General features: G+C 41.5%; 1 protein-coding gene across 1 annotated transcript in view; it reads right to left on the bottom strand.

The window, feature by feature from the left end:
• MDN1 (midasin AAA ATPase 1) overlaps positions 1 to 16,243 on the bottom strand; it is a 174,349-nt gene that overhangs the window by 4,322 nt on the left and 153,784 nt on the right. The window contains exons 86-99 of the mRNA XM_045499022.1: positions 15,057 to 15,232; positions 14,345 to 14,491; positions 13,702 to 13,846; positions 10,677 to 10,999; positions 10,030 to 10,206; positions 8,844 to 8,945; positions 7,937 to 8,138; positions 6,667 to 6,831; positions 4,883 to 5,046; positions 4,073 to 4,162; positions 3,048 to 3,163; positions 2,284 to 2,458; positions 574 to 647; positions 366 to 480 (exon numbers count right to left, since the gene is read on the bottom strand). Coding sequence (XP_045354978.1) covers positions 366 to 480; positions 574 to 647; positions 2,284 to 2,458; positions 3,048 to 3,163; positions 4,073 to 4,162; positions 4,883 to 5,046; positions 6,667 to 6,831; positions 7,937 to 8,138; positions 8,844 to 8,945; positions 10,030 to 10,206; positions 10,677 to 10,999; positions 13,702 to 13,846; positions 14,345 to 14,491; positions 15,057 to 15,232 — 2,171 coding nt within the window. The remainder of the gene's footprint in view (positions 1 to 365; positions 481 to 573; positions 648 to 2,283; positions 2,459 to 3,047; positions 3,164 to 4,072; positions 4,163 to 4,882; positions 5,047 to 6,666; positions 6,832 to 7,936; positions 8,139 to 8,843; positions 8,946 to 10,029; positions 10,207 to 10,676; positions 11,000 to 13,701; positions 13,847 to 14,344; positions 14,492 to 15,056; positions 15,233 to 16,243) is intronic.

Genomic DNA, 16,243 nt, shown 5'->3' on the forward strand with positions numbered 1-16,243 from the left:
CTCTAGGTCAAATGGGGGAGAGAAATTGGCCCGATTAAGGGTACGGGGAGACAGTTTATTCCTACAAAAGTTCCAAATCTCTCAAAGAGTAGGGAGCCTGAATATTAGTGATGTAAAGTCAGAAACCCTTGAGGAACTCAGAAAAAGAGTTCACACCCTGTTTGTTAATGGATGCCAGGGAAGTTTCTATTCCAGTGGTGCATGGCCTGAGGTTTAGAACTGAACCACCCTGGCATCCCGGAATTGTTTCCTCGAAATTTTTACCTGTCCTAACACCATACTGGGGAGGAGGGAGTGCTAAAAATTATGTCTCTCCCACACCTGCTGAAGAATGGCTGTTCAAAGGACATGTGATACAAGCATACCTGAGCAATCTTGGTTTTCTTTTGCTGGAATTTGCAGAGCCGCAGAATCTGGGAACCCGAGGAATCACTGAACTGCTCGTGGAATGGGTGTAATAGCTTTACGGACTCTCCAAAACTACGGATAGAAAAAACAAATGCAGTGTTTTTTGTGTGATCAACGTAACAAAAGGAAGTTGATTTTCCCACTGAGATTAAAAAGCACCCTTACCTGCACACAGCAATCTGACCCACTTCCAGGAGGGTTAGAGCATTTCCAATCACAGCCAAAGATTCAAATGCCAGCTATGAAATAAGAAGGTTAAGGGTTGAAGGAATCAGAATATCCTCTAGATCAGTGCCTCTCAACCTTTTTTATAGCAAGAGTCTCACAGAAAATGTTATTTTTGCATGGCATACAGGGAATGTCAACATGACTATTCATAATCAACCCAGAGGCCATGGTGGCCTCAGACCCTGGCTAATCCCACAAATCCTGAAACCCAGAGTCCATTACATCAGTAGCAAAGGTCTGCTCTAGGCATCTAATAAAAGTGATCTTAAGAGATTTGGTCCATAAAATTTTCAGAATTTTTCCCTTTTAGGGGGGTGAGGGAACTACATAAAAAGTAATCTCAGGCAAAAAGTTTTAAAAACCAGTTTATTAACCCATAAATAAATGACAGCCTGGTCTTAGAATTTAAATTCCATTAAAAAGATGATGCTACTTAGAGCAACTAACATCTACTGAATACATACCAAGTGCTAGGCATTAAACACAGTACATACTTCATTTAGTTTTCACAACTCTGGAGGAGGTAGATACTGTTACAATCCTCATTGTTCAGAAGATGAAACTGACATGTTAAGAAGTAAATAAATTGCCCAATATCATATGGCAGTAAGTGAGGAGCCTGGACCTGAACCTAGGTTCAGAGGTCACATTTTTTTTTACAGCAGAGCACAAGTATGGATTTAGGTTGCTCATTGGTTCATACTGGGTAATAGCATCACTGCAAAAAACATCACTCTTCCAGGTGCCTGGATGGCTCAGTTGGTTAAGTGACTGACTCTTGATATCAGCTCAGGTTATGATCTCACAGTGGTAAGACTGAGTCCACTGTCAGCATGGAGCCTGATTGGGATTCTCTCTCTTCTTCTTTATCTGCACCTCCTGTGCTTGCGCGCGCTCTCTCTCTCTCTCTCTCTCAAAATAAATATATAAACTTTAAAACAAAAACACATCACTCTTCTGTGTCCATAATGATGGTATCATAAGTAATTAATTCTATTCAGGCTCTTAAGCTTTGTGAATACTATTAGAGCACTAACTAATTTCAGACTTAAAGAGATGTACACGAAACACTTTTTAAAAATCAATGATATTCAAATACGTTGTACAAGGCCTTAAAAAAACAGTTTACCAGTACACTGTGTTTTGTGGAAAATAAATACTGTCAGAGTTACTCTTCTACAGCTAGACGGGAGCACAGCAAGGCTAAAAAACAATTTCAGGATGCCTGGGTGGTTCAGTTGGTTAAGCATCTGACTCTTTTTTTGGCTCAGGTCATGATCTCACTGTTGGTGAAATCAACCCCCACGTTGGGCTCTGCTGACAGCGGGCAGCCTGCCTGGGATTCTCTCTCTCTTTCTCTCTGCCCCTGCCCCGCTCGAGCTCTTTCTCTCTCAAAATAAATAAATGTTAAAAAAAAATTTTTTAAAGGTCTCTAACAGTAAGGGACCAATTATTTGAGACATCCTAAAACTGCCCTTTTGAACTCGTTTTAAAATTTTAGGTCCTCTCAAACATAGTAGCACATTCTCAGAACAGTAATTGGTATTTCAAAGTGCTTTTTGCCAGATTATATTTAAAACTTTTAGGTGGCCATAGAGCATGGCTTGGCATTAATTTCTCATTAAATTAGCACCTGTGTTTCCTTACCTGTTTGGTATGGTTGTCTACCATGCTAGAAGAGTCATCAATGGCCAAACAAATCTGATACTGGCGTTTACTGGGCTTGGTCCTTCGAAGCCAAATCTTGTCTTTCCGAAATTGACTAGCAATGTATGGAATGACCTTCCGCATGTTCAGCCGCTTCCCAGTTCGATAGTCTCCTCTATTAAATTTACCCAAATGGGGCAAAGATTAGTTAACAATTGTTCATCCTCCAAAAATTTTTTTAAAGAATAAGATCACATTATAATACTTTTTAACCAGTAACCTGACACACTCAAATGTCATCATCAACTGAGAAAGGAGGGCAGCCAGAAAAACTGGTTATATATGTGTCAATACTCAGGCCCTTCCACGAAAGCTGCAACAAGTTTTAAAAAATTAGAAAAAGAACGTTTGCACTGATTAAATCTTTGACTCTTTTCTAATCTGAAACTATGAGTTTGGATAAACCTTTGCGAAGATCTAGGTGAGTAACACATGCAGCAAGCCCATACACCCACCCAAAGGCTCCACCAACCAATTTTCTCATCAGAGGCTAATGAATCAAAGGAACTGCACTCGTACCAAACTTCGCAGACACTTCAGTTTTTAGAGAGAACATGAAAAAAGGTATGGAATAACATATCCACGCAGCATAAATGGCAACCTAGAAGCCAGCACTTTAAGTGGTTACGGGCTGAGCTCAATAGAAAAGGTGACACGGCCATCTTTTCAGGGCACAGTGGGCGTGCTTAGTGGAGAAGACTTACTTCAGCTTGGCGGCCTGGGTAGGCTCTAATATGAGACGAAGCTGTTCACACAACTGTTGTGAAAGAGGCGCAGTTACGGCCAGGTAACTCTGCCACATCTCCACTGCAGCCTTCTCCTGTGACAACGACATAGAAGTGACTCTTACAACGTCAGAGCCAGCCAAGTCATTTACAGCAAGAAGACACTTGAAACAGAGTAGCAGAAAATGACCCGCGTGAACTCTGTCAACAGAAGCCAACTCGGCAGGCTGCCATCTAGTCCACATCCTAAAAATGTCTCATCTTCTACCAAAACCACAACTCACAGTTCCGAATGAGAAAGGGTGAAACAACAAGGCAGAAAATATTGGATTGCATGACCAAATCAACAACTAATTCTCATCACCTACAAAGAGGATAAACTGCACATTCTGTACGGGTGGGGAGCTGTGAGTGGGTACTTTTGGTGCCAGCAAATCCAGCCACTTAATCGTGGGCTCTCAGGGTCAAGTTTCAAAAGCAAAAATGATGAGTGCCAATCTCAACGGTGTGCTTCTTTCCCAGACACAAAGCTCCAAGTATGACAGAGCCCTCATACAGGTGTGTAGTAGGAATGATGATTATAGGCTCAAAATACAAACATGGATAATACAGTAAATTCAGGATGCAAACTCATTAAAAATGAAGCTTCTGTTTAAGCTATGCTGCCACATTAAGTCAGCCAGCAATATTCCAGGTGGCCTACTGTGAGGATGACACATTTTGCCTCATTTCACAACCAATGTCATATCTGTTATAACTCCTATAGCTAGCAAGAGAAATTAAAGGAAATAAACACATCAGCTTTTCTGTGGTTTAATTAAACTACATGTCTAGTGGCAAAGTAGGCAGAAAGCACTGGAAAGACTTAGGCTTCAGACTGTAATTACAGTCTTCATATACTCAGTCCCTTTTACAAAAGTAATTGGTGCTAAGAACCTGTTAAGCTTGCTGTAACTTAAAAAAAAAGAAAATCAAGATATCTTATGAAAAGACTGGTGACTTACTTCTTCTGGGTTTCCAGATTCGTGTGGATGCCATGTTTCCAGCTGCCTCTCCAGCTCCTGTCTTAGCTCACTGACATCTTTTAAAAAGGGCTAAGAAGAAAAAGCCACAGATAAGAGGCAGCCTAGATTGAAATCACCAACTCATTATATCACTGGCTGCCTTCTTCCCAGTAGTATGAACTACAAATACATGCCCCTGAGACACAAAGCGTAAGCAAATTTGATGGCACAATAAGATGCCAGACAACTATTCTTCTACTTCCCTTTGTGTAGAGACAAGATAAAGGAAGTTTTACCATTTAGAAGAAATCTATCCAGCAAAATAAAAACAAAAACTCCACAAAATTATCAATATCAAAATGTTCTCTGAATAATCTAGACTGCTATTAAGTCAAACGATTCGGGAAAACAACTCCGTTAAATCTGCTTTTCCTAAATGCAGGCATTAAGCCAAATATTCTTGCTACTTCGTCAGCATGAACTGAATTGTTACCTACAGCTCCTCACATAAGGATGCTGAACGTGGGAAGAGCAGATCTATATCTGCGAGCCTGAGGCTGGAGAACCAGACACAACATCACAGCCAGGTTGGGGCAGACCACCAACTCTGACCCTGGGACCAACTGCCGGAACGGTGTCATCTGTTTAGAGAAGCGGTCATACCAACTGGTTTCCTAAACACTTTGATAAGGATGAGATGCCCCCAAACAACCAGATATTCCATGAAGTTCTAAAGACAAAAATTTTAAACCAGTTTATAATTACATTTTGTTAACTTATCAGAGCAGTAATTTGTGAAAATTTTAGCACCTGGAAAACTGTGTCCACAAGGAACTGATGGGCTGTGTGAATGGTCGAATCTTGGCTTCTCTCTGGTTTCATATCCTCTGTCTCCCCATGGGATATGTTGGTCCTGGGATCTTGGTCTTCTTCTGTTCTAACAGTGTGGGTCTCCATGTCCACCTCATCATAGCCTATTTGCATACAAGGACACTGTTTTACTTACTCTGATATTACACACAGACTGAGCCTCCAAGATTGCCTGCCGATCTTAACGATTACTCACACTTCACTCCTTCACTCCCCAGCACGTTTCCCCATACAAGTTTCACATGTTCTTTCTCTTTGGGATATTCACTGCCAATTCTTACTCCCCTGACCTCTCCTCCCCACCATGAGGTCGAAGGCGGCTCTTCTGGGAGGGTGGGGAATAGGGGAGACTCCACTGTGTAGTGTGTGACTCTTTAAAATACATGCACGTAGAACTTTGATGAAAATAAAAACCAGGGATGCCTGGGTGGCTGAGTCCATTAGGCATCCAACTCTTGATTTCGGTTTAGGTTGTGATCTCATGGTTTATGCGATCCAGCCTCCCGCTGGGCTCTGCATTGAGCGTTGAGCCTGCTTGGAATTCTCTCTCTCCCTCTCTGCCCCTCTCCCCAACCTGCATGCATGTGCTCTCTCAAATTAAAAAAAATAAATAGGGGTGCCTGGGTGGCTCAGTCAGTTGAGCATCCTACTTCAGCTCAGGTCATGATCTCGGAGTCAGTGAGTTCGAGCCCCACATCGGGGCTCAAAGCCTGGAGCCTGCTTCAGATTCTGTGTCTCCCTCTCTCTCTGCTCCTCCCCCACTCACGCTCTGTGTTTCTCTGTCTCTGTCTCTGTCATGATCTCGCAGTCAGTGAGTTCGAGCCCCCCATCCAGCTCAGAGCCTGGAGCCTCCTTCAGATTCTGTGTCTCCCTCTCTCTCTGCTCCTCCCCCACTCACACTCTGTCTTTCTCTCTCAAAGATAAATAAATGTTAAAAAGATAAATAAAATTAAATTAAATAAATAAATCCTAGTTCCATTTTACAGATGAGGAAACTGAGGTAAAGAAAATATGGATAATATGCCACAGCCTATAATGTGAGTAAGAGGCAAAGTCTGGATTTTGAGTTTTCATCAGAGCTATGCCATTCCCACTGTCATATAATGGCACAGTCAATGCTTCTAAAACCTCTGAGAGGACAGGAAGCAGGGGAAAAAAGGCATTTCAATTTGCAAGTTGTTTTGAATGTGTATTTATTCCACTGCTGATAAAGTTATTTTTTAATGTGTTAAATGCATGTCTTTTTTACTTTTTAAATAAATTATCCAGTAGTAACACTTGGTCAACTATGAAATGGAACTATATGTAAGAAATTTGGTTACTTTTACACATGCATTTTCCCCACTCTATTTCTCTAAATATTTTACTGCATTTTATGCTAAAATTGAGTATTTTCATATAATTGAAAACATCTGTCTAATAATCAAAAGTGTCTTCCTGTCATAACTGAAGTAAGTGTCCTATTTTTTTTCTTCTACATATTTAAAGAAGAGTGATGGCATTTGCCTAGAACTCAGGCTTTTGAGGTCTCCTTGCAGGACAATGTCTCCAACGTCACTCCTCCACCTTCTGACTCCTAGCTGAGATAGAGTGGAATTTTCATAGGCAAATGAACACCTACACTATGGGTCAGGATGGAGATAGAACCACCAGATCAGATGGTACCACACGAAAGTGACTACTGTAAGCGAACGTAGGAGGGATTTGTTCACCATAGGACCCACCGGGGCTCACTGTGGTCCCCGACTTGATCTCCTCTGGCTTCAGCTGCTCTGCGTCTGCTGCTTGGAGCTCTTCCTCCTCTGTGTCCATGTAAGTGTCCTCCATCTCCTCCTCCTGACCCCTGCTGGCATCTTTTGCAGACTGTTGCTGCTCCTTGCTGGCCACATCTGCCAATAAAACATACAGACACATAGAACATGTGTGGGTGTGGTTTCTCACTTTTCACTTCTGAGATCTTACTAATGCTGTTCTCCTGCTGACCAACTATATGGCATGAACACAGTGCTTGGCTGGTCTGTGATGCCCTACTGACCTATTGATGTAACCGCCTATTCTCTACCACAAAAGTAGGATGCTTAGCTAGGTTTTTACTGCTATTACAAGAGACCGAACCAGAATAAACAGGGAGGACACATGACTCAGAGCAGCTAATGGAATTATCCTCCTTTACCAAGTTATGAGTGGAGATATTGTAATGAGTAAGAGTATAACACAGGACACAGAAAGGCCAACGATGAAGACAAGCACTGTGATCTTGGACAAGTTCTTAAATTTGTCTGGCCTCAGTGTGCTCATCTATAAAATGGAAATATCGTAGATCTTAAGATTATTGTAAAAATTCCATGATCATGCAGCAAAGGCTCAGTACAGTGTTTGGTACAAAGTAAGAGCTCAATTCATGGTAGCAAATTATTATTACTGCTTTATTTTTCTAAAAAGTGAAGACAGAGAAAAAAGGTAATTCATGATAGAGCAATCATTTCTGAAACTGTGCTCAAAGATAAATATTATCTACATGAGTTTATATACTAGGAATGAAATATTAAGAAGTCACCAAGAGAACTAAAAAAGGAGACTGAGTAATGACTGACCACTCCCTTCTTATGTGGAGTTTTTTTTTCCTTTTCACTTATAAGAAAAACACATTTCTAGTTCACAGCTCCTGCCATTGCAGGAAGTGACCTCACTGTGACTATGAAGAAATGTCCACGTCTCAGAAACCCAGAGATAAGCACTAGGTTTGGATGCGGGCAGCTGTTATCAAGGGTATATGAAAGACTTACACCAGACCCCGAAAACTGCACTTGTCTACAGATACCTCTATACCAAAAACAAACTGTATTCCCACATAATTCGAACTAGAGAGAAAACATTTTAAAAAGCCGTTTCCCATCCCTAAGATGGATTTGTTCATCTGCTGGGCACACAGTAATACAGCATAAACTCTCAGCGAGGTCAGTGAGCAAAGGAGAAGCCTTCCCTGAACCATACCATACGTCTGTGCATCATAAGGGTCACTGCCTTGTTTAATGTGCTCAAATGCATCTGCGTCCTCCACCTGGGCGTGGGGCTGGGCTGGTCCCTGCTCACTGTGGCTCTCCATATCCACAGTCCTCAGCCGCTTATGCACTCGCTCATTGTGATCACCCATGGAGCGTTCATTGTCAGCCTGTCCAGGTTTCCTCTTGAAACTCTGTGGGAAATATGAGGAAATTCATTAGAGGTTTGTCTGTAATGGCAAAAAAACTAATGTCTATCGACAGGGGGCTGGTTAACTAAATTACGTACAGCCATACAAAAATGGAATTCAACGAGCCAGTTAAGAAGAATGGTCATGTATCTATACACAAATTCAGGATAATGTCTATGATATACTTTGTTATCTGAAATATGTAACATATGCAAAAATATCTTTAAAATAAAACTGGTAGCACCAATTTACTCTTGGGTGACTTGAAAACAGGAATAAGATGGAAGCTTTTTAGGGGACTGTTTTTATATATGAATTTCATAAATCATGTACATGAATTATACCATGTTTTAAAAAACCTAATTTTTAAAACACAGAAGAGTAATGACGGTGGAAAAAAGACTGGCTAGTCCTAGGCAACAGCACCCAACAACTGGCTCTTAGGCTGCATAACAGGAATAAGGAGGAGTGTGTGTGTGTGTGTGTGTGTGTGTGTGTGTGTGTGTGTGTACATGCACCCACATGGGGAAGAAGCCCCAGGTTCCAATGGGAAAGCCCCACGGTCCTGATCTGCTTGCTGAGGCTATCATCAGGTTTGGTGAGACGGCAAAGCCTGGGAACGTGGCTTTTTTTAAAAAAACCACTACACTTAGCGCATCCTTTCCAGATGCAGCCTTCACCTAAGTTTCGCTGAAGAGTGACAGAGACCTGTGTGTCCTTCCTGGTCTGTTTCTGGGAAGCCAGTCGAGCAATGAAGTTGGACTGGTGGCCTTCTGCCTGGTTTGCATCTGCAGCTCCACTCCCGTGCTCCTGTGAAATCCAAGCCATGAGAGAGTGAGGGTGGAAGATGCTATACACACACCTGCTTACTGGGCTGTAGTTCGCATAGCTTCTCTGTTATTCTCCTCTCAGAGTCACATGATATACCTGCCTCCCTGGTCCAGAGCTGAGCCATGACTAAGGCCTGGCCTGTGGGCAAAAACAGGAGCATCTATATCCAGATATGTTACCCTCTTGAGTGACTTCGCTATGTAAGGCTGATTAGTTCCTTGTTTCCAGGATTGTAATGGCTTACTCTGAAGGCAGGACAGACCTCGACTAGAAACCAGACTCTGCCATCAACCAGCTGTACACCCTTGAGATTGTCATTTCACTTTACTGCAGCTTAACTCAAATACAAAATGGAGAACGTCGTAAGAACACTAACCAGCTATCTTACGGGACTACTGTGAGGACCTGAAGTAATGAAAATGCTTAGCATCACCTAATGGGTGCTCAATAAACGTGGTGGAGGGGGGCACAAGAAGTATAAACAGGTGTTACTACTGGTGAGAGAACTGGGCTCAATGAGGCTTAAGGAGCTGTTGAGAGTCACCAGAGCAGGTCCTCTGTCAGTGCTCTCTCCACAGCATGCCAGTCACCTGGACTGTGGCCATACACAGCATATCACTCTGGCTCAAGAAATAAAGAAGTGCTTTTGCTTTTTAAGTTACAACTTTTAGAGCCTGGTGAACAGCAAGGAAAAAGGAAACACTATTTGAGGCCTATTACTATATGAAGTCTAAATGCAACCTTTCTTTCCTTGGGAGCTTTCTAAAAATTAACATGAACCTGTTCTCCCACAAAGAACTATGAGTTTAATAGCTTTTTCTCATTAAGCACAATACTTAAATACAGTGTAGCAAATATTCTAGGGTTTGTTCTGAGAGGCATATAAAATCAGGTATCCGATCATTTCCCAAAGAATGAGAGATGATCTTTTAGATGTCAACAACAAAACAAAATCACACATAAACCAACTACAGCTAAATGGGTTGTGATTTCACACAGGGAACAGAGACCCCCCCCCGCCCCCCAATAGAGGCAGCTGGCAGAAGCAGTAAGGGCCTATCACCTCCTTTCCCTGCTCCTTTTCGGGCGCGGCCCCAGCCAGCTCCACAGCCTGTGCACTCTGCACACTCTCCACCCCGGTCTGCCCGCAGGAATCGTGTTCTTCCCTTTCCGTGGCCTCTGGCACCTGCTCCTCTGTGTCAGAGTTCTCCCCGCTCCCTTCTTCTTCTTCTTCCTGCTTCTGCAGGGTAAGCAAACACCACATTAAAATGCGCTGGGGGAAGAATATGAGGTAGGGGACCACTACAACTGGCAGGTGCCCCACTGCTCACCATGGGGAGACTGCAGGGAGGGTAATGGCCAGAAAGGGTCTTAAACAGAAACAAAGCTGCTCAGCAGCGCCACCTGGTGATAGAGAAGTATCCTAAAAGATTCTGATCGGAATAAGGTAAACTCTCCCCCACACTATTTTTTTATTTTAAGTTTATTTATTTATTTTGAGAAAGAGGGCAAGTGGGGAAGGGACAGAGAGACACAGAGAATCCCAAGCAGGCTCTGCACCACCAGCACAGAGCCCAACGTGGGGCTTGAACTCATGAACTGCGAGATCATGACCTGAGCTGAAGTTGGACACTTAACCAACTGAACCAACCGGGCGCCCCTTCCTCACTATTACTTTTAACATGAGACAAGCCAAAGACCTTACAATACCTGGGGCTGGAGACCTTGGTCAACAGGAACGTCATTGTTTGCACTTTCCTCATTGGCTTCCTTGTCCTTATCCTCCAGAGACTGACGCTCATCGTCTGAGTTTTCTTCAGGATGTTCAGCAGTGTCTTTATCTTGGTCATCAGCTCCTGTGTCCATCTCTTCTTCTCCCTCACCCTTATCATCTTCACTGGGGCCTTCTTCAGGTTCAGGTTGACTCTGACCTTCACTGTGGTCAGCCTCGGTCTGTTCCTTTATTTCCTCAGCTTCATGACCTGCTTCTTCAGTATCCATTGGCTTTTCTTTAATTTCCAAAGGATTATCTTCTGGATACATAACAACAAAAAGAAAGAACACCAAATTTAACATGATTTAACATGGGATGGAGTTAACACAAGTGTTTATTAGTCTCAAGCCAGGAACTGGCAAACTATGTCCTAAGAGCTAAATCTGGCCAACATATTTCTGTAAATAAAGTTTTACTGGAATACAGCCATATCTATTTCCTTATGTGTTTACTCCACCCATTCTGTATTGTCTATGGCTGCTTTCACACTACTACAACAGCAGAGTAGAGTTTTTGCAACCCCTGTCTCAGTTTATGGCCTGTAAAATCTGACATATTTACTACCTGACTCTACAGAAAAAGTTTAGTCCACACCTGCTCTAAACCATACTTAATATTTTACATACATACAGTTGTTTGGATGGTGCATTCCATTAACAAACTCTAAGTAATTAATCCACTAAAAAATCCTGAGAGCTGCCACAATAGGGACATTTTAGACCAAAAATAGGAAATGACATTATCCTTGGGAATAACTGGTAGACATCCTTCTTTATCATAAATAGAAAGTACAACATACATTCAATGGAAACAATCTTATTTGGAAAGGTTTTATTTATTAAGAGAACATTCCTATACTTTGGACACTTCAGAATCACAGTCACTTTGTTAGCAAATAATTCTTTAATTTTCTTAATTTCATGCTGGCTTACTTGTTGAATTTAAGGTTGAAGTCAGATTCCAAAATTATATGGTAATGAAATGACCTCTGAGGCAACAACTTACTCAGTGCTTAAAAAGTCAGCTAGAATTTAATGTAAGAAGTCTGGCCTTTATAGATTTTGGGAGATTTTCTTTTCCTTCTATAATAAAGTTATATGAAAATGAAGAAAAAAAAAAAGTAAGCTAGAGATTCAAAGAGTGAAGACTTGTTCTTAGCATGAGGAAAGCCTCTTATCAAATCTTCAACCAAATGATTCTGGTTAAATAGTTCACTAATTTATTGTTTTTTAATTACTAAATACTTTAAACATGGAAAATGCATTTTAAAATCTTAAGAGCCAGGGCACCTGGGTGGCTCAGTTGGTTGGGTGTCTGACTCCGGCTCAGGTCATGATGTCACGTTTCGTGGGTTTGAGCCCCGCATCAGGTTCTTTGCTGACAGCTCAGAGCCTGGAGCCTGTTTTGGACTCTGTGTCTCACTCTCTCTCTCTGCCGCACCCCCAACTCATGCTATCTGTGTGTCTCTCTCTCAAAAATAAATATTATAAAATAAGCAAAACCAAATAAAATAAAAAGACCCATATACTCACCTACTAGATTTAATAGATGTGAACATTTTGCCATATATGTACCAAACTTCTGTCACTTAAAAAAATTTTTTTTTTTTAATGTTTACTTAGTTTTGAGAGAGAGAGAGAGAGAATAAGCAGGGAAGGGGCAGAGAGAGAGAAAGAAACAGAATCTGAAGTGGGCTCCAGGCTGACAGCACAGAGCCTGATGCGGTGCTCAAACTCACAAACTGAGAGATCATGACCTGAGCCGAAGTCAGACACCCAACCAACTGAGCCACCCATGCGCCCCTTCTGCCACTTGTTTTTAAGAAACAAATGATTCTGGGTACAACTATCTGGATTCTGGAGGTGTTTGCCCTTCCTAACCTGAAGTCACCATAACCTGAAGTTGTGTTTTATTCTGATGTTTTCCTACATTTGATGTACCCATTAATAATATATAGTATTGTATTAAGTTTTTACATAAATGATACCTCTTATTCTTTTATAACTTGCTAATTTGGTTCCAATAAGGTGTGGGGTTTTTTTGTTTTGTTTTGTGTTTTTATTTTTTTGAGAGAGAGAGCATGGATGAACACGGACAGGGGCAGAGGGAGAGAGAGAATCTTAAGCAGGCTCCACACTCAGCATGGAACACAAGCGGGGCTTCATCCCACAACCCTGGGATCATGACCTGAGCTGAAATGAAGTCAGATGCTCAACCAACTGAGCCACCCAGGTGCCCGCCCCGCCCCCCCACCAACAATATGGTGTTTAAAAATTTTTTTAATGGGTTTTCTAAATAGGTAACTGATTCATTATGAAGCATAGTAAGGCTAGCTCATATTTTTGTCTGGATACCCACCATGATTGGGGACCTTCTGTTACAGGGCACTATATAATGCTTCCAATATGAGAAAGCTCTCCCTAGGGAAGTCACCCAAACTGAACAATGGGTGACAGGCAGATTATTGTCAAGTGCCATGTGATTTCTTTTGATTATTCAATTTCATACCCCACTAAAATGACTTCATATTCCAAACTAAACACACAACATAAGCACAGCAATCATTAACTGAAACAATCATTTCCCTAAGAAAGCTGTAACAAGGCTCTTTAAGAGGCCTGGATATACCCAGACTGCAGTGTTCACATCACCCCATAAGGCAGGCCATCAGGAGACAGCTGTGGGGAAATGAAGCACCACCCGGATTCTACAGTACTAGAACACAGGACAGGAGGGTAAATTAATGACAAACACCAGGTAGTTTACTTTAATTCTTCTCAGATTAAGCTTTAAGTCTAGTCAGGTGAGAAAGATTATAGAAAAAAAGCAAACAATTTTCTCAAATTGGAATTGGGCTGACCAGACACGATTTATGACTTGGCCATAATATGGCCTGAAGAAATAGGTTATTGCTCATTTTCAGTGAGTTGAACTGGTCTCTTTAGGTTTTGAAAGACACACCTCCTTCTTCCTGGTCTGTGTCCTCACTATCATTCTTGTCTTCACTATCCAGGTTCAAGTCATCTGGAAGGTCCAAGGCCTCAGGTTCTGGTAGCTCTTCCTGATTGCCATGGTAAGGATCCACCTCATTCTCATCATATTCCCTCTTTGACAATGGAGAGAACAGGAAAAAATTAATTTTTTTTTAAAAAGTAGCATTTGCAAATAATTAGCTCTAAGCACTTACGCTAGGAGAATACAAGATCTCTTCCCTAAAATTTCTCCCACATGTTGGAATTTTACTGATGTTTCTAGAATTTTCATGTTGGATTTTCAAACCTCACTTACTGTGCAGGTTCTCCACTGATAAGAGGTACTGTGTTACTTAACTTCAAGAGGAAACGGAAATTTATGAGAAGATATATAGAAAAGAATCACAGAACTTAGCTTCCAAACTCCAGCATGAGCCCAAACAGAATCAAGACAACCTCATTAGTAACCAATAGTTCGATATTTTATGTTCTGTTGAGAGACTTTGTAACATGTTCTTTTATGAGGCAATGGGAAAATGATGAATAGGGGAAAAAAAAAATGTCTTGAGACTCCCAGGAGCTGTGAGCCCTGACCTTGAATCAGGAGCAGACTGGTTTCAAATCCTCATTACCTCATCTATTTGTTCATTAATTTTGTCTTGGCCTTGTCTATCATCAGCAACTTCTGCTTCTTCCTTTTCTTCCTTATCTCGGTTTTTATCTCTGTTTGACTTCCCAGCATCCAAGTTGTCGTCTTTGGCAACAAGTCCACAATCTTCCTAAATATCAGAGGCAGAAAAAACAAAATCATTACTCTCAATCTAAGAAACAGCTTTCACGTAAGTTGATTCTACCTAAACTAGCTCTTAGACATGTACAATCTCTGTCTGTTGAGCCTATCCTCTGGAAATATCCAGCTGACAGGGTGTCCTCCATGACCTGGAAAGAACATTCTGGCTTCATCCAGATGGTAGCAGTATTAGCAGGTGTGTGAACAGTGGGGTGGGTCACACTGTGCTGCTGCAGTGTCACACCCAGCCCTGATTTCTCCTAAGCAGAGAGCTGGGGAGGTTCAGTGGCCAACAGCAGAATCAGAGCATTTGCACAGTCTCCTTAATTTTCCTCCTCCATTACACATGGAATGGCCCAGGTCAGACCATTCTTTTAGCTCTGAGTTCAATTAAGTAAGACAGAAAAAAAAAAAGAAGAAGAAAAAAAAGAAGGATGGAAGAAAGAAAAAAAGGCAGAAAAGGAAGAGCAGTAAATGACAGGGAGTGGTAGCTGGTTGGAAGAAGGTCTCCTCTCAAGCTGGGGACTACAGGGTGGGGAGAATCTTTTAATTACCTCATCCATTCCTGGTCCTGTTTCTTCAGTTTTACTGTCTTCTTCTTCCTCATCTTCCTCATCATCGTCATCACCCCAAAGCCTCTCATCAAGTTTGTCAGCTTCCTCACCATTCAGATCGCCCATCTGTTTATCCAGGTCTCCGCCCTCACTGTCTGATTTCCCATCATCCTCTTCTGTAAGGGAAGGCACTGAGGTTAGGCAAATCCCCGAACTGACTGGGCCATGTGCAGAAGAGGCATGGACCCACCACCTGGCAAGTGCCCCACCTGAGATTTACTGCTTGCATTTACAGAACACTGTACACACAGATGCCTTTAGATCTCCTGAAGCAGTCCTACTGTGTTTTGCAAACTACTTGAAGGAAAAAAGAAGTCTGTAATGTGTGATATTAATAAACAGAAGGGTGATGGAACAGCTGTCAGGATGTCTACTTCTGGTACTGGGGGGTGGGGAGGATATTCATCATTATGAGACTCAGCAACTTTACTGGGCTTTGGTTTCTTGTCTGTGAAATGATGTCCAAGGTTCCTCCCCATCTCCAACATACTCTACACTTCTATTTTGACCATCTTTTAAAATCACACATCTAAATCATAATTTTTCGCAATTGTTTTTGCTCAGTCTACTGTGACAAAGGTTATATTCTTATGCTGCTTAGGCAAGCATATGCTTTTCTACTCTAAGGTCAATTTTCATTTCTGCAAGATCTTCACTTAGAAGAAGACACAATTATCTCAAATTAAGCTCTGGAGAGAAATTTAGGGGTAAGAACTGAATTATGGTATAAACACAACGGATGACAATGTGCTATAGGAAATCATATTCTCAAGCAAATTGTAATGACAGGGGAATGTTTATATGTTAAATGAAAAAAGCTGACTATAGAACTATTTATGGTGTGTGTATAGATATCTATTTTACAAATGTAGATATAGATATTTTACTCCTGAACTTTTGTTCCAAGTCATCTGTCACAAATGTCTACTATTTTTATAATTTTTAAAAAGATTTTTTAAGAAACTACCCTGAACAATTTACTTTTTTTTTTTTTAATTTTTTTTTTTTTAATGTTTTTATTTATTTTTGAGACAGAGAGAGACAGAGCATGAACGGGGGAGGGTCAGAGAGAGAGGGAGACACAGAATCGGAAGCAGGCTCCAGGCTCTGAGCCATCAGCCCAGAGC

This window comes from Leopardus geoffroyi, chromosome B2 (genome assembly GCF_018350155.1).
Source record: "Leopardus geoffroyi isolate Oge1 chromosome B2, O.geoffroyi_Oge1_pat1.0, whole genome shotgun sequence".
NCBI classification, from domain to species: domain Eukaryota; kingdom Metazoa; phylum Chordata; class Mammalia; order Carnivora; family Felidae; genus Leopardus; species Leopardus geoffroyi.